A 24,421-nucleotide genomic window follows, 5' to 3' on the forward strand; every position below is an offset into this window, starting at 1 on the left:
ACCCCAGTTATTTACTCCTTTCAACACACTGGGCTTTAAGGGTGGATGATTTATTTTTTTTTTTTTTTGCTGATTGGGGAGGGGGAACAAAGGTACGATTTGTTTCCAGGGCTGCTCGGTGTGCTGCCCTGTGATGGAGCAGTCCAGAGCCGGCTGGATTGCGAGTGGCATCATCGGAGATGCCCGGGGCTTTGTTCGGCTCATCCGATTAATAAATATTCAGGTCAGGCGGTTCCCTGGTACCTTTAACAGCAGGGGAGAGGCAGCGCATCTGGATTTAGCCACCTTTTCTATTCTTATTTCTCTGCGAAAGTGCAGGATGTGGTAAGAAAGCTGGGCTGATCCCTTAGGGGAGTCTTTCCCTCTTCTTTCAGATCTCCTGAACACAGCGCTTCGGGAGCCAGGTTTGGTTGAGGAGCTGCTGTAGGAGTGGATCTGGAGATGACCAGGAGGGTTGGCTGGTTTGTATCCCCAGGTTTTAAGTTGCTAAGGGACAGGGATGATTTTTTTTTTTTTTTTTTTCCCCATACTGGGGCGTTTTCTGTGCCGAGAGGGAGCTTGGGTGAGGGAACACCACGGTTTTATATGCCCACTTAGGTCAACCCAGGCATGGAGATGGTTAAACAACAGATTGGATCATCCTGTTGCCCAGGAAGCTTCCCTCTTCAGGTATTTAAAAAAAAAAAAAAAAAAAAAAAAAAGCTGTCTTGAAAATAGACTTTCCGAGGGCTGCGACAGCCGACCGAGCAGCACATCTTCCGCAGACCATCTGTCTGCTGGGAGACGAGAAAGCGCGCTGCTTGGCCGTCACCCATCTCCTTTGGGATAGGGGGAGCCCGGAGCGGGGACTCTCCCCGCCTGCCCCAAGAGCGGAGGGCAGAATTTTGATGCTGGAGCTTTCGGAGGGTTTAGCGAGGTCCTGGGGCTGGGCTTGCAAAGCCAGGCAGCGCTTCTAGGCTGTGGGTTGAGGACGGGTGAGCCCGAGGTGGTCGGCAGGCAGCAGGACAAAGCCGGCTTGTGCTGGGCATGAATCGCCCCATTCTTGTCCCTCTGTGAGCCTTTCCGAGGGCATCCCCCTCCTCCTTCGTTAAGAGATCTGTGCTCCTGCTGTGTCCTCCTCACCCTTTTCGGCAGCGGCGTGATGGTCTGAGGCCATCCTGGGATGGAAAAACCTCTGCCCCGTCCTCACTGCTGCAACCATTTCACTGATGCCGTCTCTGAATACCTTTGGACCGGGTGATGGCAGAGCTCGTTACAAATTCACTTCTCAAACAGCTAGGGATTTCTTCCCCCCCCCCCCCCCCCCCCCCGCCCCTTTTCTTCTCCAAATTACTCGGCGCTCATCATGCTGAATTAATCTAACTGGCAATTTATCCTTTGTAAATTAAATATTAGGGCAGGGTGTAGTCGTTAGCAATGACTAACTACCCAGCAAAGGCTTGTGGCATTCCGCTAAGGCAGCAAATACGTTTCCGAGGCGCGGTATTTTTTGGTGGGTTCTAAAAACGCCTCGTCTACTGGAGCTGCGGTGGCCACTGGAAGCTCTTTGCTGGTCTTTGGGTCCACCCGCGGGTTCTCTTAGCAGATGGGTCCCCCGAGGAGATATGAGTAGGCGCAGCAGGCACCCCGTACCTGCCCCGAGGATGCCCCGCTGGTGCGCTCAGACCTCCTGAGGTTCCGACGGGGTGGACTCAAGTGGTGCTCGGGGGATCACCATCGTTTCCCCAAACCTCGGTGAAGCTCGAGCCACAGAGACCTCTCGGCGGGGACATCCGGGCAAGTCTGCCAGGGCTTTTCTTCTGCTCTCGGTCCTGTTGGTGCTGCCCCAGGCTGTGGGGTAAAGCTCCGGCCGGGATGGAAGCCATCACCCCGAAAGGAGCCCATCCCGCTGGCACCAGCGGGAGAGGGCCGAGAAGATCCTGGGAAGCGAAGCTTTGCAGCCTCTTTTAATATTCTGTCTTGGGGGCACGGTAAAAATAGACATTTGGGATGCGTTATTATTGCTGGAGTTTTATTGAACGCCGTTTATTGTTTTCAGATGCAATAAACCTAGCGGGGGGAACCCAAGAGACCCGAAGGGTCTTCAAGCGAATCCCAGCTCCCCCCCGCTGAGCTGTGGCCCCAATAATTACTCTGGGGTTGTCTACGAGCCGGTGGCAATTAAAGCCTAATTACGGCGAGCTTGCCTGTCACCACGGGTAAAACTCTCTGCCCCGTTACCTCGCGTCTCGCCGGCAAGGAAACCCCATCCCACGGAGATTGAGGGACGAAGCGAGGATGCTCTTCAAATATTGATGCGGTTGCGCAATTAGCTTTGGCAATACCAGACCCGTCGGGTATTTTATCAATTAATATTGTTGGCGCTGGACACGTCCATCTTCAAATGGGGCAGATGCCCTCCAGGTTCCTGCTGCCTCTTTCTTTCCAGCCTGGTAAAAGGGAACAAACTTCGCTGCCATCAGCAGAAAGCTGCCAATATTTCGCGTTATTTCCCATGTGAAAATCGGCGTTAATGTCGCTAATTATCTCAGGGATTGGCAAAACCCCACCCCGGCGCGGGAGGGATGGATTTTGCGCCTTAAAGATAAAAGCCTCGAGGGGTGGGCTGCCGATTTTGTGTATCGCAAGGATGGGATGGGATGGGATGGGATGGGATGGGATGGAAGTGGGATGGGATGGGATGGAAATGGGATGGGGTGGGAATGGGATGGGGTGGGATGGGATGGGACGGGATGGGACGGGATGGGACGGGATGGGATGGGATGGGATGGAAATGGGATGGAAATGGGATGGGATGGAAATGGGATGGGGTGGGATGGGATGGGACGGGATGGGATGGGATGGGATGGGATGGGATGGAAATGGGATGGGATGGAAATGGGATGGAAATGGGATGGGATGGAAATGGGATGGGGTGGGATGGGATGGGAATGGAACCCTGTGGGAGACCGAGGTGGCCGGACACGGGCTATTCCTGCGGTGGGAATGAATTATTCTGCAGGAAAAAAAAAAAAACAAAAAACCAAAAAAACCCCAACCCTAAAAAAAAACACAACCTAAACCTGATATTGAGTTGATGAGGGATGGAGGGGAAGGGGGGAGGAGGGACAGCGGGTGCCTCCAGCTCCCGGGATGCTCTTCCCATCCCTCCCTCCCTCCATCCCTCCCATCCCTCCTCCATCCCATCCCTCCTCCCTCCCTCCCTCCCTCCCTCCCTCCCTCCCTCCCTCCCCGGCTGTGTGCGCAAGCGTGCCCGCTCCCCTCCCGCCCAGCCCCGGGCTGGCTCCGGCATCCCCGCACCGGTCCCCGGTGGTCTCCCCGTCCGTGTGTGTGGTCCCCCCCCGCACCTCCCCGCACCCTCCGCCATCCTCCCGCCGCCGCCGCCTCCCCCCCCACACACACCCCCGCCCGCCCCATGGTGAGTCTGCAGCGTTGGGGGTGTGTGTGTTTTTTGGGGGTCCCCTCCGCGTCCGCGTCCCCCCCGTGTCCGCATCCCCCCCCCCCCCCTCCGTGTCCTCATCCCCCCCCCCCGTGTCCGCATCCCCCCCCCCCCGTGTCCGCGTCTCCGCTACAAATCCGGCCGCACAGCGGCTTTGCGAGCTGGTGGGGGTTGAGCAAAAAAAAAAGGGGGGGTGGGAAGCAAAAGCTTTGTAGGGTGTGGGTTTTTTTTTGGGGGGGGGGGGAGACACGACATGGCTGGAGGGGTTGGGATTTGGGGGGTTCGGCGCTGGGAGGGCGGCAAGACAGGCAAGCGCTGCCCGCTTTGCAGGGTTTGGGGGGTTGGAGGGGGGGTGTGTGGGCAAATTGGGGATGGGGGGGGGTCAAACTGAGGATGGGGGAGGACACCATGCCCTCCCCCCCCCCCTCCGTTAACCCAAGCTTGGACCCCCGCCGACGCATCCCCCGCCGTCGGCATCCATGCCCTAGCGAGCGCGGCACAGCTTTATTTTTGCCTTCTTTTTGTTGTTGTTGAATTATTATTTTTCTAATGAATGTCATTAATTAGCGCCGGAGCGTGGTTGAGCTCCCAGGTGGCGAAGCGAGAGGAAAGCCGCCCCCCCCCCCCCCCCCCCCCCCCTTTCTCCGAGCCCTTAGCTCTCCCCATGCCCTTTGCCAATCCTCGGCAAAACAAAACCCCTGCGTCTCGCCGGGAAAAAACGGCCTTCCTTCGGCATCGTCCCTTCCCATGGCTGCCCCCGAGGAAGGAGAACCCACCCGGAGACCCCCCCGGAACCCATCCCGGAGACACCACCCCCCACCCCCCCCGCTCCCCGGCAAGAGAGTTTCTGGCGTCTCCCCATAGCGCGCGGGATTGAGGGGCTCGTTGCGATGGGTATGCGCGATAATTAATTCCCGGGCGCCGGTGTAAGGAAGGGAAAAATCCTCCCGGAGGCCCCGGGGAGGGGAGGACGTGCCCCGTCTGCGGCTCAGGACAGTACCGCTCTCGCAGCGGCGCGGGCTGAGGATGATTTATTTAAGTGGTCTGGGCTTTACCCCACCCCCACCCCCGAGTCCTGAGCATCCTCTGCCCGGTTGACGGATGCTCTCCGGTAGCCTGGTGATCCCGAAGGGTTAGGAAGGACCGATCCCGGTGCGGACGGAGCCGCCGGGAGCGGGATCTGGGTATCCTGGTGGAGGATACTGATAAATCCCATCCCGCCCCATCGCCTGGAGCTCTCCTCTCCCAGGGGATGAGGACCACGAGATGAGGACCACCCGGATTTTGCCCCGTTGATCTTTCAGTGTCAGGTTTTTCGCAAGGTGAGCCGATGGGGTTTTATTGTTCCGGGGAGCGGAGAACAAAGGAAAATCTTCCTCTGGGGGCTTTTTTTTGTGCTCCTCAGCTTGGCCATCAGGCATGAGATGTGTCTTTCCCAGCGGGTTAATAGAGCGATGGCCGGTGGGTTGGTGCCGGGCTGCTCGGCGACTCCGGTCCCCATCTCTTAGCGAGACGAGCTAATTAAATTCTCACGGCGGAGCTTTTGGGAAAGCCCTGCTGGATTTGCCTGTCTTTCTTCTGTGCCGGGTTCTCCCTCCGACCACTCTCGGAGATGAAGAGGCCGGTGGTGGAGCAAGAGGGATCACCCAGGCTTCGCCGGCTGCCTCCGCTCAGGCTTTCGGTGGCGCGCGACGGGGCAGGGTGACACGGGACAGACACCCCGGGCAGAGCATCCACCATCCACCCCGGATTGGTGATGGAGATGATGATTTGGAGTGTACGGAGAGCCTTCTCGGAGCAGGCGGGGGGTCCACGTTGGGCCGGAGCTTTGGGGTCGGGGATCAGCCGTGCCGGGGGGGGTGTGGAGTGGGGGATGCGCCGGGGCTGGTGGCTGCAGTCTGCTCGCATTTCTGCAAAGCGCGTTGCGATTCCCGTTGCATTGCGGTTCCCGTTGCATTGCGTCGCGTGGCATCGCAGCTCTCCGCAGCACGTGCCGGATCCCAGCCTGGGAAGAACCGAGATCTCGAGCAGAGGACTCGGAGGTGGACTCATCCCAGGAGATGCCACCTCCGCCTCCGGTGCTGGCTGTCCTGCAGGTGTGAGGTCTCCTCTTGCTACCCTGGCTCCTAACGATGTGTCCAACCTATAATGAACTCCGAACATCATTATAAGCTATAGGATGGGATCAGCGCGCTTTGCTGGACTCTCCTTAACCCCTGTGCTTAATTATCTGCATCATTAGAGGGCTGCTTGCTCCTTCGGCTCCAGGCGATGATTTAATAGGAACTGCTACAGCAAAGCACCAAATCCCACGAGGATACGGGCTAAGGACTCTGAAAATGTAAATATAAGAGGACGAACTGCCTGTGGACACTAATTTTTAAGGGATGTCCACCATGGAGACCTGTGAACAGGGTGTCTTCCGGAGCTGGGACTGTCATGGTGACCGGAGCATCCTCCTGGATGCCCACCCATGGTGTGTAAACCCATCCGTGGCGTGAAAACGCCTATTTAAATCCATTTTAAACTCTGGAATAACCATACTTAACGTCTCCAAGCCCGGAACTTTCCAGCTGGTGTCATCCCCCCTGCTTGCAACCAACATCAGAGGTGGGTGCCAGGCTGCAGGAGGTGGGAATTCCGAGCCCAGCCTCGCCGAGACCTCCCCGGGCCTCTTTTCGGGGGGTTTTGGCCAGCAGCAATTCTCAGGTTGGATCCCACTAATTAGAGCTAATTATTTGGCGATATCTCTAAATCCCACATCTTCTGTTACTTACTCTCTTGTATAAAGGCGATGGTTTCGTTGCTTTACTCCTGAGTATTTCGGAGTTGGTTTGGGCTGGGAGTCTTGTTCTCGAGAGCTTTTTTCTATCGTGCTTTTATTTATTTTTTCTAAATAATTTATTTTCTGTTATTTTTCCCCCTTTTGGTTGTTTTCTCTGGGCGTAGCACGATGGCTGCATAAGGAGTAGGGATGTGGTCCACCTCCTGCAGAGGTTGGCATCCCCCCGGCTTCGCCTGCATCCCTGTGGGGACCCCATCCCGCTCCCCCCATCCCAAGCTGGGGCCGGTGATCCTCGTACGACGTCGTTGGGGACACTCGCGCGAGCGGTTTTGATTTTGCAGTGAGAAAAGGAAATGATTCGACGCTTTCACGCTGCTCTTCGCCACGTCTGGTTCTCTTTTTTTTTTTTCTTTTTGGTGTTTCTTTTTAAACTCGCCTCTCGCGCTTGCACACGGGCGGCTTCTCCCTCCTCCAGCTGCGACCCTCCCGTTTCTCGAGCTTTTTCTAGGAAAATCCTGCGTCTTCTTGGGAGGGAAAAGTGAAAAAAAAAAAACAAAAAAACAAAAAACAAACCAAAACAATCCGGTTCTTGCTAATCTCTTGCGTTTCCAGCTGCTGACCCTTGCATGTGACCGGGGTTGGGCTGGAAAGTTTCCTCGGAGGAAGGAGAAAGGGATTTGGCTGGTGGGGAACGGCGAAACCGGAGAAGGAGTTCCCTTCCATCCCGCTTTTCCTTCGGACTGACGGATGCTCGGAGCGCTTTCGGGCTGGCACGGGCTGCGGCTCTTTTCCAGCATGTGTTTTGCCATCTGCCAGAGGCCTCCGAGCGGCGGTGCCGGCATCGCCGTGCCACGGATCGGCACGGGATGGTGACCGCCGAGCCGCCGGGAAGGTGGGTGGGAAGCGACGGAGGTGGGAAGGATGCGGGCGAGCGCTTGCTTCGGGACGTTCGGCGCGTGATGGGGCCGAAGCGGCGATTTTGGGGGAAGCGGGATTCGGTAGGCGCTGGCGGACGGGGCCGGATTCTGCACGTCCCCTGTGGATCCTCCTCTGGCACGGGGACGGAGCGCAGGTTCGCCGGCGGCGCTTCGGCGGGACGCTCGGGACTTTTTGAGTGCACGAGCCGCCGTGGAGGTGGTTTATATTAATTACGGGTGAGTTCTTTATGCGATCTCGATGGGGGTGTTAACGCGCGGTCAGGTATTTTGGGGGTTTAAGGTGCGTATTTACCTGCTGGTCACGCGAAAGGGCACGGCGGAGAAGCACGAGGGCATTGGCAGGCAGCCTGTCCTGTGCCACCGGTTTGGGTGGTACGGGGTGGCCGGTGTCACCCTCCCGGCATGCCACGTGCTCTACCGGGGTCCAAGGAGGGTTGGGTTTGACCACCCATGGGTGCTGCCGGTCCCTGTCCCGTGGGCTCAGGGACGGCTGGAGGGGAACGGGGGTCTCCTTGCAGAGGACCCGCTCCACCGTGGCGTTCTCCGTCAGTTCTTCCGTGCCATCCGGATTATGCCGAGGTGCTGCTGGGCTTGCCGAGCTGCGGTCACGCGAAGACCGTGGTGGGATGCAGCCCGTGCCGGCCAGGGATGCTCGGAGGTGGGATACGGCGGTCCCAAGGGATGGATGGCGCGGGGCTGCATCGGAACGCCAAAGCCCGGCTCGTTTAAACAAGGCAGCGCCGGCGGAGGACTCTCCTCCCGACACCACGCCTGCAAAATTCTAGCAACAAATCTGCGGAGAAGTTTCTCCTCTTCTTTGGGTTTGGTTTTTTTTTGTTTTTTTTTTTTTTTTTTTTTTTTAATTGCAAATCAGAATCAACCTAGATGACAAAGCCGCGTCCAGGTAGGACTAAGCGGGGAACTGGCTGCTTTTCCGTCAGTATTTGCAGGTTTAAAAATATATATGCCGAAGCTTGGGGTTGTGGGTTGGGGTTTTTTTTTTGTTTGTTTGGTTTTTTGTTGGTTTTTTTTTTAATCCTGGGTCTGTGAAGGAGGCTTTAACCTGAGCTCACGCCGTTGGAATTCCCTGCTGTGCCTGGGAGAGGCTCCTCGCCTCCGATCGCTTCCAGATGCCGTTCCCGCTTCGCCTCTTCCCCCTTGCAAAATGTCTCCCCCAGCTCGCCGGCAGCTTCGCCGAACTTTTCCCGGCCGGATTCGGCATCCCCATATCCGGCAGGACTGAGTCAGCTGCGCCTCGATTTATTTATTATATTTTTTTTCTTTTTTTTTTTTAAAATCAGAACGCGGTGCCGGCGGCGAGAGGTTGCAACTCGCCCCGCTGGCCTTGCACAAGCCGGATCCTTGGATCCTCCGTCGGGTTTTGAGCCGCTTGCGACGCTTTCCGGTGGTTTTTTTAAATTTCCTTTTTTTTTTTTAAAAAAAAAAAAAAAAAAAAAAATATATATATATATATATATATATATATATGAGCCAGGCTGGAGTTTGGGGCTCGGGGTCCTGGGTGATAACCAGCGCCGCTTCAAAACAAAAAAATAGAACACCCCCCCCCCCAAAAAAAAAAGAAAAATCACAAAGAACCGTCTGTTCGGGCACGTACGAGCTCAACAGGTTTCCTCCTCCCAGGCTGCGTCTGGGTAGCGAGCTCCGGAATTTGGGATGGGGAGAGCCCAGGGTGACCAAGAGCCCGCTCTTCAAAGCATGCTATTTAAAAAAAAAAAAAAAAAAAAAAAAAAGGCGATTTATCCTCAAAAATATTCCCCCCCAGGCTCTTTTTATTTCGTTATCGCGGGGGTGTTGGGGGGGGGGAGGGGGGGGGGGATGGTGACCCTCGCGGCTTTCGGTGCGGGAAGGTCCGGGCAGCTCCTGCCGAAGGGCTGGAGGAGCTGGGGGGGGTGTGTGTGTGTCTGGGGGGGATTTTTGGGGGGGAACACGAGGGTTTGGTGCCCTAAGGGGAGGATAAAACCTGCCAACCCCCCCCTCCCCCCCGGCAAATTCGGCTTTGAGCATCCTTTACCGTCCTTCAGCATCTGCCGCGGAGCTGGGGCTTCCCAAGCCCCTCTGCTACCTAATTAACAAAGTCGCTGCTTAATTCCGGCTGCGTTTACAAGTTAAATTGACAGATTACCCGTATTATGCAAACGCATATTTAAATCTTAATTATTTATTTGCCTGGCTCGCCTAAACCCATGGAGCGTCTGCGAATCAGCGGCTTTAAGATGCTCTTCTCTTGGCAGCGCAGAGTTTTGCTGAGAAATAAACCCCAAATAAGCGCTTTTTTTTTAATTTATTTATTTATTTTTATTTTTGGTCTGATGGGTGATGCTGAACACCCCCCGGCTTGGAAACAGTGGCGGTTTCTCCTGCTTATTTCTTCCTTTCGGTGTTTTATTTGGGGAGGGGTTTATCATGGGGAGCTCGTCCTTAAATAGCGGTCGTTTATTTTTAGGTCGGTTGCTGCTTCGGATAATCCGGCTTGGCTGGGTAGCTCTGCTTTTCCTCCCGTTCTCGGGGATCGCGTAGAAAGAGGTTTATTAAATTATTTTATTTTTAAGAAAATAATTTAATGAATGCAATAATTTATTAATTTAATTTAAAAAAAACAAAAAACAAACAAAAAAAAAACAAAAAAAAAAACCAGTTGGGGTGGAGGATGAGGGTTCTGCTGCTGGTGGCTCTTCCATCCTCTCCTGGCCCGGGAGCATCCGCCGGGATGAGGCCGAGCGGGGATGAAACCTCGACCGAAAAAATCGCATCCCACACCGGAATTCCGCCTTTGGCTGGGCCGGGAAGCGGCCGGATTATCTCCCGCTTAATACCTGCCGAATGAATAAGCTCCTGGTCCCGGGGCGATAGCGATCGGGGTGACGTGAGGGATGCGCCGGGCTTGGAAACACCTCGCTCATGCCAAGTAGAGACGTTTTCTCCGGCGGCGGCGGCGGAGGAGGAGGAGGAGGAGGAGGAGGAGGAGGATGAGCTCACCTGGATTTTATTCCCCTCCCAGCCTGGCTTTTGCTCTCTCCCCACTCGGGAGGTAATTTTAACCGAGGGAGACCGGCGCCGGTGATGGCGCGCCGACGGACAGACGGACGGGCTTCGGGTTTGGCCGGTGGAAGGAGGAGAAACTCCGTCTCCATCTCCCCCTTCCTCTTTTTTAACAGCCTCCGGTGGGGCGGGGGAGAAACCGGTCCTCCATGTGGAGGATGATGGACGGGAGGGATTGGGCAGCTCATCCCTTCCCTCTTGCCCGCGCAAATCCCAAAAATGCCCGTGCCCTTCCTGCGCCCGGGGCTGAGCCCCTCGAAGGGCTGATCCTGGCCGGCTTTAATAGGGAAAGGGATGCGGCCGTCGTCGGGTTTTGCGTTTTCTTCCATCCGAAGCCGTGAGCATCCCAGAGGGAAGAGGCCGGGGAGCGAGCACAAGGTGCCTTTCGCCCCCCTTCAAAATTGGAAATCGTTATTTAAACGCAGCCTGGTAGGCAGGAAGGGGAAACTGAGGCAGGCGGTGTAGCTGGGAGGCCGGGGAGGAAAAGGAGCAAAATTCAGCTTGTTTAGGTTTTTTTTTTTTGGTTTTTTGTATGTTTTTGTTTTTTTTTTTTTTTTGAGGGCTCTGGGATACGGGACGTTCATTTCCTGCCGGGATCAGCTGCCAGATGGGTTGAGCCGCCCGCGGCGAGCGGCGGAGACGGCGGCTCTCGACCTGGCGGACGCCTGAACCGCGATGGTTTTTTTTTGTTTTGTTTTTTTTTTTCTGGACCGTGGGCTGGGAACGGCTGATGGTGGTGGTGGGAACCGCTCGGGAGGCTGGAAAACCATCCTGGGGAGACCGGCAGCGATCCGGCTCCCAGCTCTTCCAGTCAAGCTGGAAAGACCAGCTTCGGGCAAGACCTCGGATCCTCCTCGGCGGGAGCCGTGGGCTTTAAGGATTCACAGTCTCCCGCTGATCCCGGGCTGCAGCATCCTCCTGGGAAGGAGGTGTCCCCTTGCCCACCCCCAGGCAGCGCTCAGCACCCTCCTCCTCCTCCTCCTCATCATCATCATCCATACAGCCGAGACTGATGCTGCGCCTCCAAGTGCTTTAGCAGGAGCTCCCCCGGGGGAGAGTTTAACCTCGTTAGCGGATCCTATAATTCACGGCTCTAAATAAAAAGGCTCCTCCTCGGCAGCGATGTTGGATACTCCGGTGGATTCGGGGCTGCTGGAAAGACCCCGGTGCAGGAAGGTGGATTTTTTTTGCTGGGCGTTTGTGAAGCGGCCCCAAGTGCATCTCGTTTGGCCGTTGATTGCCCCAAGCCCTGGGGTTTAATTGCTCCCCTCGGCAGATGGTGGAGGTAGGAGAAAGCAGAGCTGCTTTGGCCCAGGAGGGAAGAGGTGGCACCGGGCTGGAGCCACCCCCTGTCCTCCCAGGGCATCCCCTTAGTCTTTGGGGAGAAGCAGCCAGCCTCGATGATGGGAGAAAGCGTCTCGGAGACGCTCGGTGGTTTCCTTGCCCGTCCCTTGCGTGGGGACAGACCCTCTTGTTGTTAAAATTAACGGGGCGCCAAGAGCAAAGCCTACCTTGGGGAAGGCTTGCACCCGCTCGGTGGCCCCCAGCATCTCTCGCCTTTGCTTTTCCCAGCTGGAGGAGATGCGCAGAGGTAAGGAAACCTCCTGCCCTTCCGAATATTCCCCTCGGAAGCATCTTCTCTGCCAGGACTCAAGCACCGGCTGCCGAGAGAGCCTCGCTGCTTCCTCTTCAGGTCACCTTTCCCCATCTGCTTTGCCCTTCCTTGCACCGAAGGTTTGCCCCCTTCGCCCCACCTTGCTGCTCGTTAGCTGGGGTAATTAAGCTGGATGCGGAGCAGCTGTCCTTGCAGAGCGAGGCTTTTCTTTGAGAGGCAGCATGGCAGAAGGGTGTCTGTGCGTGGCAGCTCCTTGGCAGGGCTTTTCCTTCCTAAAATTGTAAGGATATTGCAGCACCGGGTGAGGATGCGTAATTTGGAAAGTTTGGGGGGAAGAGATGCCGGAGACGTGGGGTTAAGGAGCGTCCTCCGCGTGGAAAGGCAGGAGAGCTGCGGAGCATCCCAGGGTGAGCCGAGCTGGATCCCCCTTTCCCTGGGAAAGGGCATCACCCGCTTCCGAAAAATCCGAGTGAGTCACGGAAGGGGATTTCGGTGGGAAAAAGCCAGGAGGTGTTGGGGAAACCTGCGGCGCGGTCTGCGTCTCCTCCTTAAAGGCAGCTGGAAGCCCGGCCCCGGGCGCTGCCGGTGCCGGAGGAGGTGGGTGGCTTTGCGGAGAGCGCAGACATCCTCTGCGACACGTGATGGCTCCCCAGGGCGCTTCTGCCGGTCCCCGGGGACTGGTTCCTCATCGGCCGTCGGAAGAGCTGCCCCGGCTGGTCATAAGTAGGGATCCACCGGATCCTCCGAAGCGAAGCATCCCTTGCGCGCTGCCGGGGTGGGTTGCTGTAGCCCTAAGGATGTTCTCCCTTTTCCCTTTGCCAGGGGAAGAGAGGATGGCCTCGTAGATCCCGCCGAGCTCCTGCCTGGACCAAGAGGACGGACCGTAAGTAGCCGTGACCTCCTGCCAGCTTATCGGTGGGGACCGGCTTCAGCCTCTCCCGCTGCCGGGGATGCTGGAAAAGGTCTCCCTGAGACGAGCATCCTCCACCCGGCGTGGCTGACGGGGTTTAATGGAGCGTGGAGGCGATGCTGGGGGTGCAAAGTGATGGAATGAGTTATTTCCCGGTTATTTTCCTCCGTGGCGGTTAACACGGGAGAAAAGAGCAGGGCGGATGTGCGTGCGTGCCCGGTGTAGGGGCAGGAGAGGGTAAATCCATCCAGTTGCTTCACCCCCCAGAGGTTTTGGGGTCAGAGGACTTCAGCTCAAGGATGGGGTTACCCCGGGGGTTAGGCTGCCCCAAAACCAGCCTGTTTGCCTTCACCGATGCAAAACAGGAGGCCTGGAGGAAGCGGTGGGGAAACCACGGGGCTGCTGCAGCCGGTAGGGGGTTAAGGTGGCACTTGGGGCCTCGCAAAGGGGACGGTGACCAGGCGGGTGGCTTTTGAGACCCCAAAAGAAACCTTTGTAGTTAAAACCCACCAAGGATACAAGCTGCCTGTAGGATAACTCAGCCCTGGGAGCTCGAGATCCTTTAATATTCCCCGGAGAGCTGAAGGTTGAACCTGGGCGCTGCTTGAGTCTGGGTTGGAGATGGGGCTGGAGCATCTCGAGGGTTTGGTTTTTTTTTTTTTTACCTCCTTGGACCGTTCCCGTCCCCGCTATAAGGGAGCGAGTGCTTTGCCTGCCGCTCCCTCCCCCCCCCAGCGTGCTTCCTTCCCCTTTCTGCTGCTTTTTTTTGGGGGGGGGGAGTTAGAGCGAAGCGTGGGAGCAAAGCCGCTCTCGCCGTTGCCGCCCGCATCCCTGGGCGGTCCCCCGAGGATGGAGGCGCCGGCGAGTAAACACGGCAAGGAGGCGACGGTGGCAGCAAACGGGGACCGGCTGAGGCAGGTAGGAGGAGAGGGGCACCAGATCGGTGCTGGGGGCTCGGTGATGAGATGCCGTCAAATATACGACGGTCACCGGTGGGCGCTCGCCCGTGTCTCAGTTAGCGTGGGGACGTCCCTCCGCGGGTGGCACAGCTTTCCGGCAGCTCGGCTGTCACCTCCGGGTTGTAGTGAGCCGCCTCTGGCGGCAAAGGGTCTCCAATTTGCTTTTTTAGAATAGGAAAAGCGTGTTCAAACCTATATAATGTAAATAATAATATAGAACCTATAATAATGTAGCCTAACACACCAAGGAGGAGCTCCTTCGATGGCGTGGGATTACCCTGGAGGTGTGGGATATTCCACGCAACTGGTGTTTTGGGGCCATAGGAAGGGATTTAGGTCCAATCCCTGTGTTTTCCATGCTACAACGTTTAGGGAAAAATAATAATAATAAAAAAAAACAAACAGCGGGAGAGGAGATGATGGTGGCGGTGCCGGCCTGAGTTGGGTTTCGGCTCCCGACCTGGTTAAAACCAACAGTGCCGCGGAAAGGCAGGAGCAGCCCGGATTTATTCTGGGGACGTGCTGCCGCTGTGGAAATACTTGTCCTACCTGAGCTTATTTGCTGTTGCCACCTCTAAAATTGCACCCTCGTCATGGGTAAATGTTTTGTTAAGGCTTTACGTGCCAACGAGGGGGGGGGGGGGTGTAAAAAACCAACCCTATCATAAATCTTTGGCTGGGTCATTGTATGCCGAGGATACCACGGGCTAAGGAAACAGTGGTGCCCTTTCCTATTAACGGGCAATTAAAATTCCTTTGAAGTGACTCGCAGGGCTCTTAAAAAAAGGAGAAGTGTGGATACCGGAGGCGTGGGCTGGCGCTCTGCGCCCTCGATGGGGTAATGTCCGGTCTCGAACGGGATCGATTTTTTGCAGTGCCGCGTCCTAAAGACCTCCTGCATCCCCCCGACCCGCTGCGCTTGCGCCTCGCGCTCTTGCGATTGCTCTGCCCTGCCGTTTTCTGGCAGCATCCCCCGGTCCCCTCCACAGCATCCCTGGTCCCCTGCAGCGTCCCCAGTCCCCCTCACAGCATCCCTGGTCCCCTGAAGCATCCCCAGTCCCCCTCACAGCATCCCTGGTCCCCCGCAGCGTCCCCATCTTGGCGCAGCATCCCCGGTCCCCCCCCCCCTGCAGCATCCCCGGTCCCCTCCGCAGCATCCCCATCCCACCTCAGCATCCCTTGGGGCAGGATCGGATCCAGATCCTGCTGCCTTTTGGGCTTGCGACGGTGGGTTATTTGCAATCCCACGAGTGTTTTGTTTTTTTTTTTTTTTTTCTCCCCGCTATGGGTCTCCTTTTCCTTCCCAGCTTGGGGAAGAAAAAAAAAAAAAAAAATAATAATCCCCGAGCACCTGGAGCTCACAGCAGCCGGGGCGAAGAAGCTTTGGGATGCCAGGCTGAGGGTTTGGGTACCTTTGATGCTCTGCCAAGCCCAGGCAGCGCCTCGAGTTGGCCGGATCCTTTCCCCGGAGGATCACCCCCGGCCGCCTCCCACGTTGCGTTCAGGCTCCGGCACGCGATGGTTTTGCCGGGGCAGGATGCGGCTGAGCCGGTGCGGGGGGAAGGTGAGCCGGCATCCGCCAGGCTCCTCCGGCGATCCCAGCCCTACCGCGTGGAGAAAACCTGTGGGATGGATGGGGGCTTGGAAGATCCAGGGGGTGTAAACTGCTTCCTTGGCGCGGGGGTCAATCCTGGTTCTTGTCCTCAAACTGGAGCGCAGGATCCATCCTGCTGGTCCCTGCTGGTCCCTGCGTGCCTTGAAGGCGTGGGAGAGTCTGGCTGGTGAAGGGGTCTGTGCCGTCCTGTCCGTCTGTCCGTCTCCCTTCAGTTCCCACTGGTAGGAGTGAATCCCTAGGGACTGCCGGTGCATCCCTTCCTCGGGGGGGGGGATCCCTTCAAATCCAGCCCTGCTCCAGTTAAAAATTAATGCATGGTTTGTTTTTTTTTTTTTTTTTTTTTTTTTTTTTTTGGGGGGGGGGTGAACCATCGGAGATGCTCATTCCCCGACGACCATCCATCTCGCCCAGGGGAGCTGGATCAGGCAGCGGACGGCTCCGTGCCCTGTGGATGTGCGGGGTGGGATGGTGGGAGCACGGGAGAGGTGTCCTCGCCTCGTGTCACGCTTCGTTTTCCCAATCTGTGGGGTTACCATGGAAACGTAAAAGTACCGAGAGCTTTTGCTGGGTGGCCTGCTGGTCCGGGGATGCTTTGCCGGATGGTTGGGATCACCGTCTGCCCGTGCCGGGATGGGGTGCGGGGATTTAGCATCACCCCCCCACCTTTGCACTGGGCTCCACAGCTTTAAATGCTTTTTTAAATTATTATTATTATTTTTTATATTTACCTGATTGTGGGATGGGAGCAGCTTGGCCAGTGTCCGCTGCCGCTTTGTGGATTAACGTGACTTAAATCTAGAGATGCCGGAGCCGTGGAGGCCACGGGGGGGGAGATCCCGGTGGGTGAAGATATAGGGGCAAACTCCTGCGAGGTCACCCGTTGCAGCAGGAGGGTCGTTGCTGGCATCTCCCAGGGGTTTTCCCAGGACATGGTGAAATTTGGGAGGCAAAAACCCTGCTCTGGATCTGAGGGAGACGGGGAAACTTGGCGAGGAGCTTCACAGCATCCCGGGGATGGGGCTTTCCCGTGATGCCAGGCTGGGGAAGGGGAGACCTGGCTGTGAAGAGGGGGCGGCGGTGGGGCTTTTAAGTAATTTATGCAGCGATAATATTCAGCCCCGGGGGCGCTTTGGAGGTGCCTTGCCCAGACATCAAAGAGAGGGGCTTTTTCGGGTGCTGCTTCTAAATGTGGGGAGCCGAATCCACCCCGGGACTTTCCCCCCCAGCTCCAGGGCTTGGTGGGGGAGGCGATGCCCCGGATTGAACCCTGTGGGAGCGGTGGTCGAGGAGCGCCTGCATCCCTTCCGTGAGAGGGGTGAGCGCCGAATCTGGCCTTGCTGGACAGTGCTGGGGGGGGGGGCCGGGGGGGTGCTGCGGGGAGGGATGCTGTGGTTGGGGGACGGGGGAGGATGCTGTGATGAGGGATGCTGTATTGGGGCACCTGGAGGGATGCTGTAGTGGCGGATGCTGTGGGGGACCAGGGATGCTGCGGGGTCTGAGGGTGCTGTGGGGGACCAGGATGCTGCGGGGTCTGAGGGTGCTGTGGGGGACCAGGATGCTGCGGGGTCTGAGGGTGCTGTGGGGGACCAGGATGCTGCGGGGTCTGAGGGTGCTGGGAGGGGAGACCAGGGATGCTGCAGGATCTGCAGATGCTGCGAGGCACCAGGGATACTGCGGGGTCTGAGTTTTCGGGTGGACCAGGGATGCGGCGGGTTCCAAGGATGCTGTGGGGGACCAGTGATGCTGCAGGGGAGAAGGGATGCTGTGGGGTCTGAATTTTCTGGGGGACCAGGGATGCTGTGGGGCACAAGGGATGCTGTGAGGTCTGAGTTTTCTGGGGGACCAGGGATGCTGCAGGGTTTGAGGATGCTGGGGGGGAGACCAGGGATGCTGCAGGATCTGCAGATGCTGCGAGGCACCAGGGATGCTGCGGGGTCTGAGTTTTCGGGGGGACAAGGGATACTGTGGGGTCTGAATTTTCTGGGGGACCAGGGATGCTGCAAGGTCTCAGGATGCTGCAAGGGACCAGGGATGCTGCAGGGCACAAGGGATGCTGTGAGGTCTGAGTTTTCTGGGGGACCAGGGATGCTGCAGGATCTGCAGATGCTGTGAGGCTCCAGGGATGCTGTGGGGTCTGAGTTTTCGGGTGGACCAGGGATGCTGTGGGGGACCAGTGATGCTGCAGGGGACAAGGGATACTGTGGGGTCTGAATTTTCTGGGGGACCAGGGATGCTGCGAGGTCTGAGGATGCTGCAAGGGACCAGGGATGCTGCGAGGTCTGAGTTTTTGGGGGACCAGGGATGCTGCGGGGTCTGAGGGTGCTGCGGGGTCTGAGTTTGCAGGGGGAGCAGGGGTGCTGCGGGATTTGAGGATGCTGTGGGGGACCAGTGATGCTACGGGGTCTGAGTTTTCGGGTGGACCAAAGATGCTGCAGGGGACCAGGGATGCTGCGGGATCCGAGGATGCTGTGGGGGACCAGTGATGCTGCGACGTCTGAGTTTTCTGGGGGGTCAGGGATGCTGCGGGGACCAGCAGCACCCTTTAGCATCGCTCCCTCCCCCAGCTCTATAAGGACGGAGGGAGCCGGCTCGGGGGCGTTCAGATCTTCCAGCTTTAAGGAGCCACTGTGGTTTGGGCTGCGGATTTGGTAGCACAAGGCTTTGGGGGGAGCTTGAATTTGTTGCAAAAGCACCTCCGCCTCGGCCTGGGCGCGGGGGCAGCCTGGGTGTGCTCTGTTTTGCTCCGCATTCTCTGAACGCTTCACTAAACAGCGTTCATTTTCCTCCGGGATTATTAACCGTGTTTGTCTTAGATAAGTTTTGCATCAGGCCCAGCTTGTGCGTACAAGCCTGGGAAAAGATCACAAAGCCTTCAAAAAAAAAAAAAAAAACCCACCCAAAAAAAAAACCCCCAACAAAAAAACCCAAACCACATTTAAAAAAAGAGCCGGTATGTAAAAACAAACACCGGGGGTGAGGGGGGATTTTCCCCGTGTCCTAAACCAGCGGGAGGGGTGAAGCGCGCTGGGTGGGGGGGGGGGAGCGAATTTGGTGCTAAATTCGGATCCCGATGCCCGGCAGCACCCCAAACCTGGGCGAATGGGGGGGTGGGGGGGGTGTGTGTGCTCTCGGGCCCCCGAGGAGCATCGTGAGCCTTCAGCTGCGGCGGCAGATTTCCCCTCGGGGACTTTTGTGGCCGGTTTTGCTAGGAAAAATATTCCCCGAGAAAACTCAAGCTGCTTTCCCCTAATTTTATTTTTTTTGTTTTTGCAAGCAAACCTACCGTATAAAGCAGCGAGACCCCCCCCACGCCCCCTCCCTCCCCAGCTCCTCATCCCTCCTTGCTCCGACCCATGCGATCGGGGGTTTAATCTCCCCTTTCCTTCCCGAGCCAGGAATACCGATGCGGGATGAGAGCCAGGGTGTAAATTGGGGACGGGGGGGGGGAGCTTTTGCTTCCCCTTCCTGGGATCCCCAGGCGACGGCGGGGCTGTGCCCGGGCACGACTCGCTGGGAAGGGGGTTGTTATCCGTTTTTTACGGAGGAGAAGGGGTTCAGGGGGCGACGGGCGCTTTCCCAGGGTACCGCCTCGCCCGTCCCTCTCCCTCTGCTTTGCTGTCAAACGGACGCAGATTTTGTTTTTTTGTGCTTCGTAGCCCGTCCCGTTGCTTGTAGCAGGGTTTAATTGTCCTTAATGCCCTTTTAATTGCCCCTCCTGCCCTTATATAATTTCAGGAACCGGTGATGAGGAAGGGAAGAATGTGGCTCTTGTGGGTCCCTCTTTGGTCCCGTTTCTCCTCTTTCTTGACCTATTTTGCCCCAAAAGCCGCTAGTCTTGACTTGCTCTTGACTGGGCGAGGACGTGGCCCTGTCAGGCGGCAGGTGCTGGGTTGATTAACAGGGCTTCGTTAGGCAGGGTGGGGTGCTGAGATGGGTGGCATCCCCCCCCCCCCCCCCCCCCCTTTCCTCCCCCCCCAACAAGGTGAGTAATCCCTCAAGATGAGGATTTCCATCGCCCAGCCCAGGCGTGTACCTTTCCTCTTGGCTGGGCATTTAACACCTCCTCGCCCTCTCCTCCTCCGAGACGTGGCCGGGCCGGAGCGGGGAACGGCTCCGTTACGGGGTGGCAAAGCCAAACCCAACTCTGAGTCGGGCTTAGGGTAGGATTCATCCTTGGGGAGCAATATCTCCCGCGTACCCCCCCAAAACTTCTCCCACCCGGTAAGTTAATTTTCTCGTCTTCGCCGTGTCGGGACGGGACAGGGCTGAGCTGGTCCCGGGGTGGCTCCGACCACGGCTTTTTGCTGCCTTATTCCAGGAGCGAGAGGTTTCGGAGGAAGAAAAAAGTCGCCCCGCTTCCCCAACCGGCGTTCGCGTATGCATTAAGCTTGCGGCATCCCCCTTCCCCGGGGCTGGGATGGTTGAATCGAAGGCGTTGGAGGTTCCCCAAGTACGTGATGTTCTTTGCTTTGATCCCGCTCGGCTGCTCCGGTCCTTTCTGCCTGGCTCGGTGGCGGTGGTGGCGCGTCCGGCTTCATACCTGCGGTGGCTGGTGCCAGGCGGATGCTTGAGCCAGGGATGGGCTTAAAATCTGCCCCCGTGTCATTGCCACGGGCATCAATATGGGCGCTTCGGGGTTTTGCAGTTGAAAACCCACCGGGGGCTCGTTTTTCCTCTTTCATTTATTTTTTCCCTTTGGAATTTTGGTGTTTAAGCTGTACGGCCGAGCCTCCTTGGGAACCGCGGCCGCTTGCCTGGGCTTTTATAAACTCTGTGTAAATCAAACCTTTGGCGGCTGCGGGGCAGAGAAATGTGAAATTTAAATGGAAATAAATCCCTTGGGGAGCCCTCGTACCCGCTTGTCCGCAGGTGCGGATGGGGCAAGTGGGCGGTGATGCCTCTTGGATGGGGTTTTTGGGGATGGCTCCCAGGGGTTTTGACCTAATTGGATGCCTTTCCCTTTTTTCCCCACTCCAGGTGACCGGCGGCAGCCGCGATGAGAGCTCCGGCCCTCGCCTGATGCCTCTCCTGCTGATAAAAATGATCAACAAGTCTCGTGAGTCTCACGGGTTCTCTTGTCTCCCTTTTTCCAAGCTGTCCCGCATGATTTGCGTTTGGAAATTTGGCTTTGGGGGTAGGATGCCGCTTTGCTGCGGCTCCAGCCAGGCGATGCAGCGTCGGGAGCGTCACGGGCGAAGTCACGGTGGGGAGGGTGATTTTTGGGATCCTCGATCCTTCGGGCCCGGAGTAGCCCTCGGGCTCTGTGGTAGAAAAACGGGCTGGAGGCACCCGGAAAGAGGGAATGTGTTTGTGCAGCCTTTGACGTGAGGTGGGCAGGAGGAAATGGCACGGCTGCTTTTGGAGCCGGGACAAAACCAACCCGGCTCCATCCCGGAGCGGACCGTGCCAGCCAGGCCTCCGCCGCTCCCTGGGGAGAAGGCTTTGCCGGGGACGGCTCCGCAATCCTGGATCTACCAGGGTATCCCCAAGGAGGCTGCTGATCCTCAACATCTCATCATCCAAACCGTGGGTACCGGCTTGACGGTGTTTTTCTTTCCCCCCCCCCCCCCCCGGCTGTCTGGGCACGCAGGAGGGAAGATACTCGGGGTGCTGGCGCTGTTTCTGGTCATGGTTTGGTACTCGATCTACCGGGAAGACAGGTACATACAGCTGTGAGTGGCTTTTATTAAAGTTTAAAGGACCTCCTGCCCTTTCCTTCGCTCTCGGGAGGTGACATCCTCCCACCCGTCCCGCGCAGGGATGCCGGAGCATCGTCTCGCTGGATCCTGGGGGACCAGGGAGGTGGCAGCATCCTCGGCTGCTGCCGGAGGAGGAGGGGGGGGACGGACACACACGATGCGATGTTCCCCTTCGGGGCGTGTTGGCGGTCGGGTTCTGCGGGGTTTTTGGCAAACGCTGGTGTTTTTCTGAGCGCGGGAGAAAGGGAAAACCTCGCGCTCTTCCCAGTCCCGGCGATGCTGATGGAGATGGGGAAAGCGGAGAGCGTGAGGTCTATGAGCGGGGCAAGAGAGACCTCTTCTGATGCAAAGCTGCAAGCCCAGCAAATAAACACCCAAAGCAGAGCTGGCCTTAAATCTGGCTCGCGATATTCCCCGGCGCTGCCGGCATGGCTCAAATCCCGCCGTGGCGGTGCCGGAGCCCCCTTTCCCGGGAGGGGGATGCAGAGAAGCAGGCATAATGTATTTTCTTTTTTTTTTTTTTTTTAACCTTTTCCCTCACAGCTTTTATTTCCCCGTGCAAGAAAACAAGACGATGTGTCCCCTCGGGGAGGTGGAAAAGAAAGCGGCGCAGCTCATCGGGAAGTGAGTATCGGGGTTGGGAGCAAGGAGCGGGGGACGTGGAGCCAGGATCCCCCTCCCCATGCCATCCCTCCATCCCTGTCTCACCGGCCCTTTGCTCCTCGGCAGCTACACGAGGGACCACCCGCTCTTCTTGCAGCTGAAGGACTATTTTTGGGTGAAGACGCCGTCGCTCTACGAGCTGCCCTACGGCACGAAAGGAAGCGGTAAGCCTCGGCAGCGCTCGCCGTGGGTTTCCAGCCATCTGTCCGTCCTGCTGCCGCTCCCCGGGGGTTTCAGCTTCCTTATCAAAAACATCTGCAGGTCGATTTTTTTTTTTTTTATTTATTTTTATTTTTTTGGGGGGGACACGCGACTATTTTTCTTTTTTCCTCCTCCCTAGCAAGTTGTTTTAATGATTTTCAGACTTTGCGCCACGTTATCTACTTGCCCTGGGTGCACGTGCTCCCTACAAAAGGGTTTAGGGTGGGTTCCAGCCGAGGATTATCTGCCCGGAGCTGGGCTTAATGGTGGGAGGAGATCTGGCAGGGATGGGGCAGGACCCAGGGCGTCGGAGCAGGCAGGAGCTGCCTTCCTCACCTCCTCCTCCCCCTTGCTTTGCAGAAGACGTCCTCCTGCGCTTGCTGTCGATCACTCACTACTCCCTACCCGAGAGCATCCAGAGGTAACGCCGGGGTGGGTTTTGGGGCTTTTTTTTTTTTTTTTTTTTTTTCTTTCTCTTCCTCGTTGCTCCTTTGGGGAGGGGTGGAAATGTGCACGTTGTGGGCCCAGGATTTGGCAGAATGAACCTCTGCAACCCAGGGATGGTGGACGGAGCACGGGAAGCTTTGTAAAGTGGCCAACGCGGGGTTAAACCCACCTTGGTTTAGAGCAGGTCTGGTTGAGACGTGGCTTTTCTCTCGCAGCTTGAAGTGCCGGAGGTGTGCGGTGGTGGGCAACGGCCACCGGCTCCGCAACAGCTCCATGGGGGAGACCATCAACACGTACGACGTTGTGATCAGGTACGGCCCTGGGTCCGCCCCACCATCCCCGGTGCCACCTGCAGATGGGTTCACACCTGTGATGTCCCCGTGTCCCTCCCCAAGGTTGAACAACGCCCCGGTCCACGGTTATGAGCAGGACGTGGGCTCCAAGACCACCATGCGCCTCTTCTACCCGGAGTCGGCCCACTTCAACCCCAGGACGGAGAACAACCCCGACACGCTGCTGGTCCTGGTGCCCTTCAAGCCCATGGACTTCCAGTGGATGGAAGCCATCCTCAACGACAAGAAGAGGGTAAGCGTGGTGGGGAACCAGGTCCAAGTCCTCCTCGACTGCTGCAGGGTCTGACCCTCATCCCACCCTACCCTGGGGACCCACCTCTATTATCAGGACACCGCTGGACATCTCTGTCCTCTTGTAGGTTCGGAAAGGGTTTTGGAAACAGCCCCCGTTGATCTGGGATGCCAACCCCGAGCGAGTGCGCATCCTCAACCCTTATTACATGGAAGTAACTGCTGCTAAACTGCTCAACCTCCCCATGAAGCAACCACGGAAGGTCAAACAGGTAAGGGGTGGGGATGGCTGGGCACCCTCCTCCCCCCGGCCCCCTTGGCCTTCCCCGTGCAGGTCACTGAAGGCCCACAGCTCTCTGCATGTCTTCTGCCCCCTCTCCCTCCAGAAGCCCACCACGGGGTTGTTGGCCATCACTTTGGCGCTGCACTTCTGCGACCTGGTGCACATCGCGGGCTTTGGCTACCCCGATTCGTCCAACAAGAAGCAGACCATTCACTACTACGAGCAGATCACGCTCAAGTCCATGGCAGTAAGTATCTACCTCCCACTTTTTGTTCATGTTACGCCCCCCCAATTTTTCCCCTGGGATGGGGGATCGCAGCCCGGGAGAGCAGCGCCCTGCTCCCTCCGGTGCTGCTGGGTGGCGTTGGGAGGCTGTCCCCATAGTCACACCTCTCTTCCCCTTCCACAATGGGTGGTGAAGTCCACCTTTGGCTGGTCATCATCCACCTTCTCCCTATAGCCCAACATCTTTGTAGTCATAGTGGAGAGTTGGACGTGGGTTACGGGTGAGCAGAAGGGCTCATGGCCAGGGCACTTGGGCAGGGTCACGTCCCTCCTCTTGAGGAGCTCCTCCCTTCAGGTGAAGGTGTAGGGCCAACTCCACGCTGGTGGGGGGGACGAGGTGGAGGGCTGGAAAGGAAGGAAAATGCGTCGCACCCCACCGGGAGCTCCAGTGTCACCCCCTGTTCCCCATCCCGCAGGCGTCGGAGCACAACGTCTCGCACGAGGCGGTGGCCATCAAGCGGATGCTGGATCTGGGTCTCATCAAGAACCTCACCTACTTCTGAGGACACCGGGGCTGCGCAGGGACATCGTCCCCCGCCGCGCAGCAGGGACACCCAGGGCAGAGCGTCCTCGCCGCTGCCACCACTGCCGCCACCCCGCGCTGGGACTCTTGGAGCCAGCGGGGCTGGTGGGGGGGCCGCGCTGGCCCGCGGGTCCCCCGGGGAGTTGGGGGGCGCAGGGAGCCCCGCGGGGCTGTGCCGAGGCAGCGCGGCCACCGCCTTTTCCTATGGACGCACTGAGGACCTGGAGGGGATTTTTTTTGGACTGTGGGGGGGGTCCTCCTTCCCAGCAGGACTGGGGGGAGCAAAAAAGGGGGGGGGGCAGGAGCCCTCACCCTGGCTTTTCTCTTTCTGTTAATTCCCTCATATTTGGACGAGGGCCCCACCGAGGGGGCTGATCTTGGGGGTCCTGGGACACCCCCCCCCCCCCAGGGA

At 57.6% G+C, this 24,421-nt stretch overlaps 1 protein-coding gene across 2 annotated transcripts; it reads left to right on the top strand.

The window, feature by feature from the left end:
* Positions 1-12,677: 12,677 nt before the first annotated feature.
* On the top strand, positions 12,678-24,073 carry ST3GAL4 (ST3 beta-galactoside alpha-2,3-sialyltransferase 4). 2 transcript variants are annotated; one of them, XM_082493746.1, is made up of 11 exons: positions 12,678-12,723; positions 20,302-20,380; positions 20,915-20,996; positions 21,567-21,647; positions 21,753-21,850; positions 22,248-22,308; positions 22,550-22,645; positions 22,730-22,919; positions 23,047-23,190; positions 23,305-23,448; positions 23,903-24,073. In XM_082493746.1, the coding sequence occupies exons 2-11, from the start codon at positions 20,344-20,346 to the stop codon at positions 23,987-23,989; spliced, it is 1,020 nt and encodes a 339-aa protein (XP_082349872.1). In that variant the 5' UTR covers positions 12,678-12,723; positions 20,302-20,343; the 3' UTR covers positions 23,990-24,073. The 2 variants fall into 2 exon arrangements, with proteins under 2 accessions (XP_082349872.1, XP_082349871.1); XM_082493745.1 differs by lacking the exons at positions 12,678-12,723; positions 20,302-20,380; positions 20,915-20,996; positions 21,567-21,647; positions 21,753-21,850 and having other exon boundaries at positions 21,882-22,319; positions 22,550-22,919.
* The last annotated feature ends 348 nt before the right edge of the window (positions 24,074-24,421 follow it).

The sequence above is a fragment of the Vanellus vanellus genome (assembly GCF_965231255.1).
Source record: "Vanellus vanellus genome assembly, chromosome: 21".
NCBI lineage: Eukaryota > Metazoa > Chordata > Aves > Charadriiformes > Charadriidae > Vanellus > Vanellus vanellus.

Excerpts from the sequence above, each read along its gene's own strand:
- ST3GAL4 (XM_082493745.1), top strand. The coding sequence starts at position 22,039 with ATGATTTTCAGACTTTGCGCCACGTTATCTACTTGCCCTGGGTGCACG. Across the intron at positions 22,320-22,549 it reads CATCCAGAGGTAACGCCGGG|CTTGAAGTGCCGGAGGTGTG; the intron begins GTGGGTTTTGGG and ends TTTCTCTCGCAG. Across the intron at positions 23,449-23,902 it reads TCACGCTCAAGTCCATGGCA|GCGTCGGAGCACAACGTCTC; the intron begins GTAAGTATCTAC and ends CCCATCCCGCAG.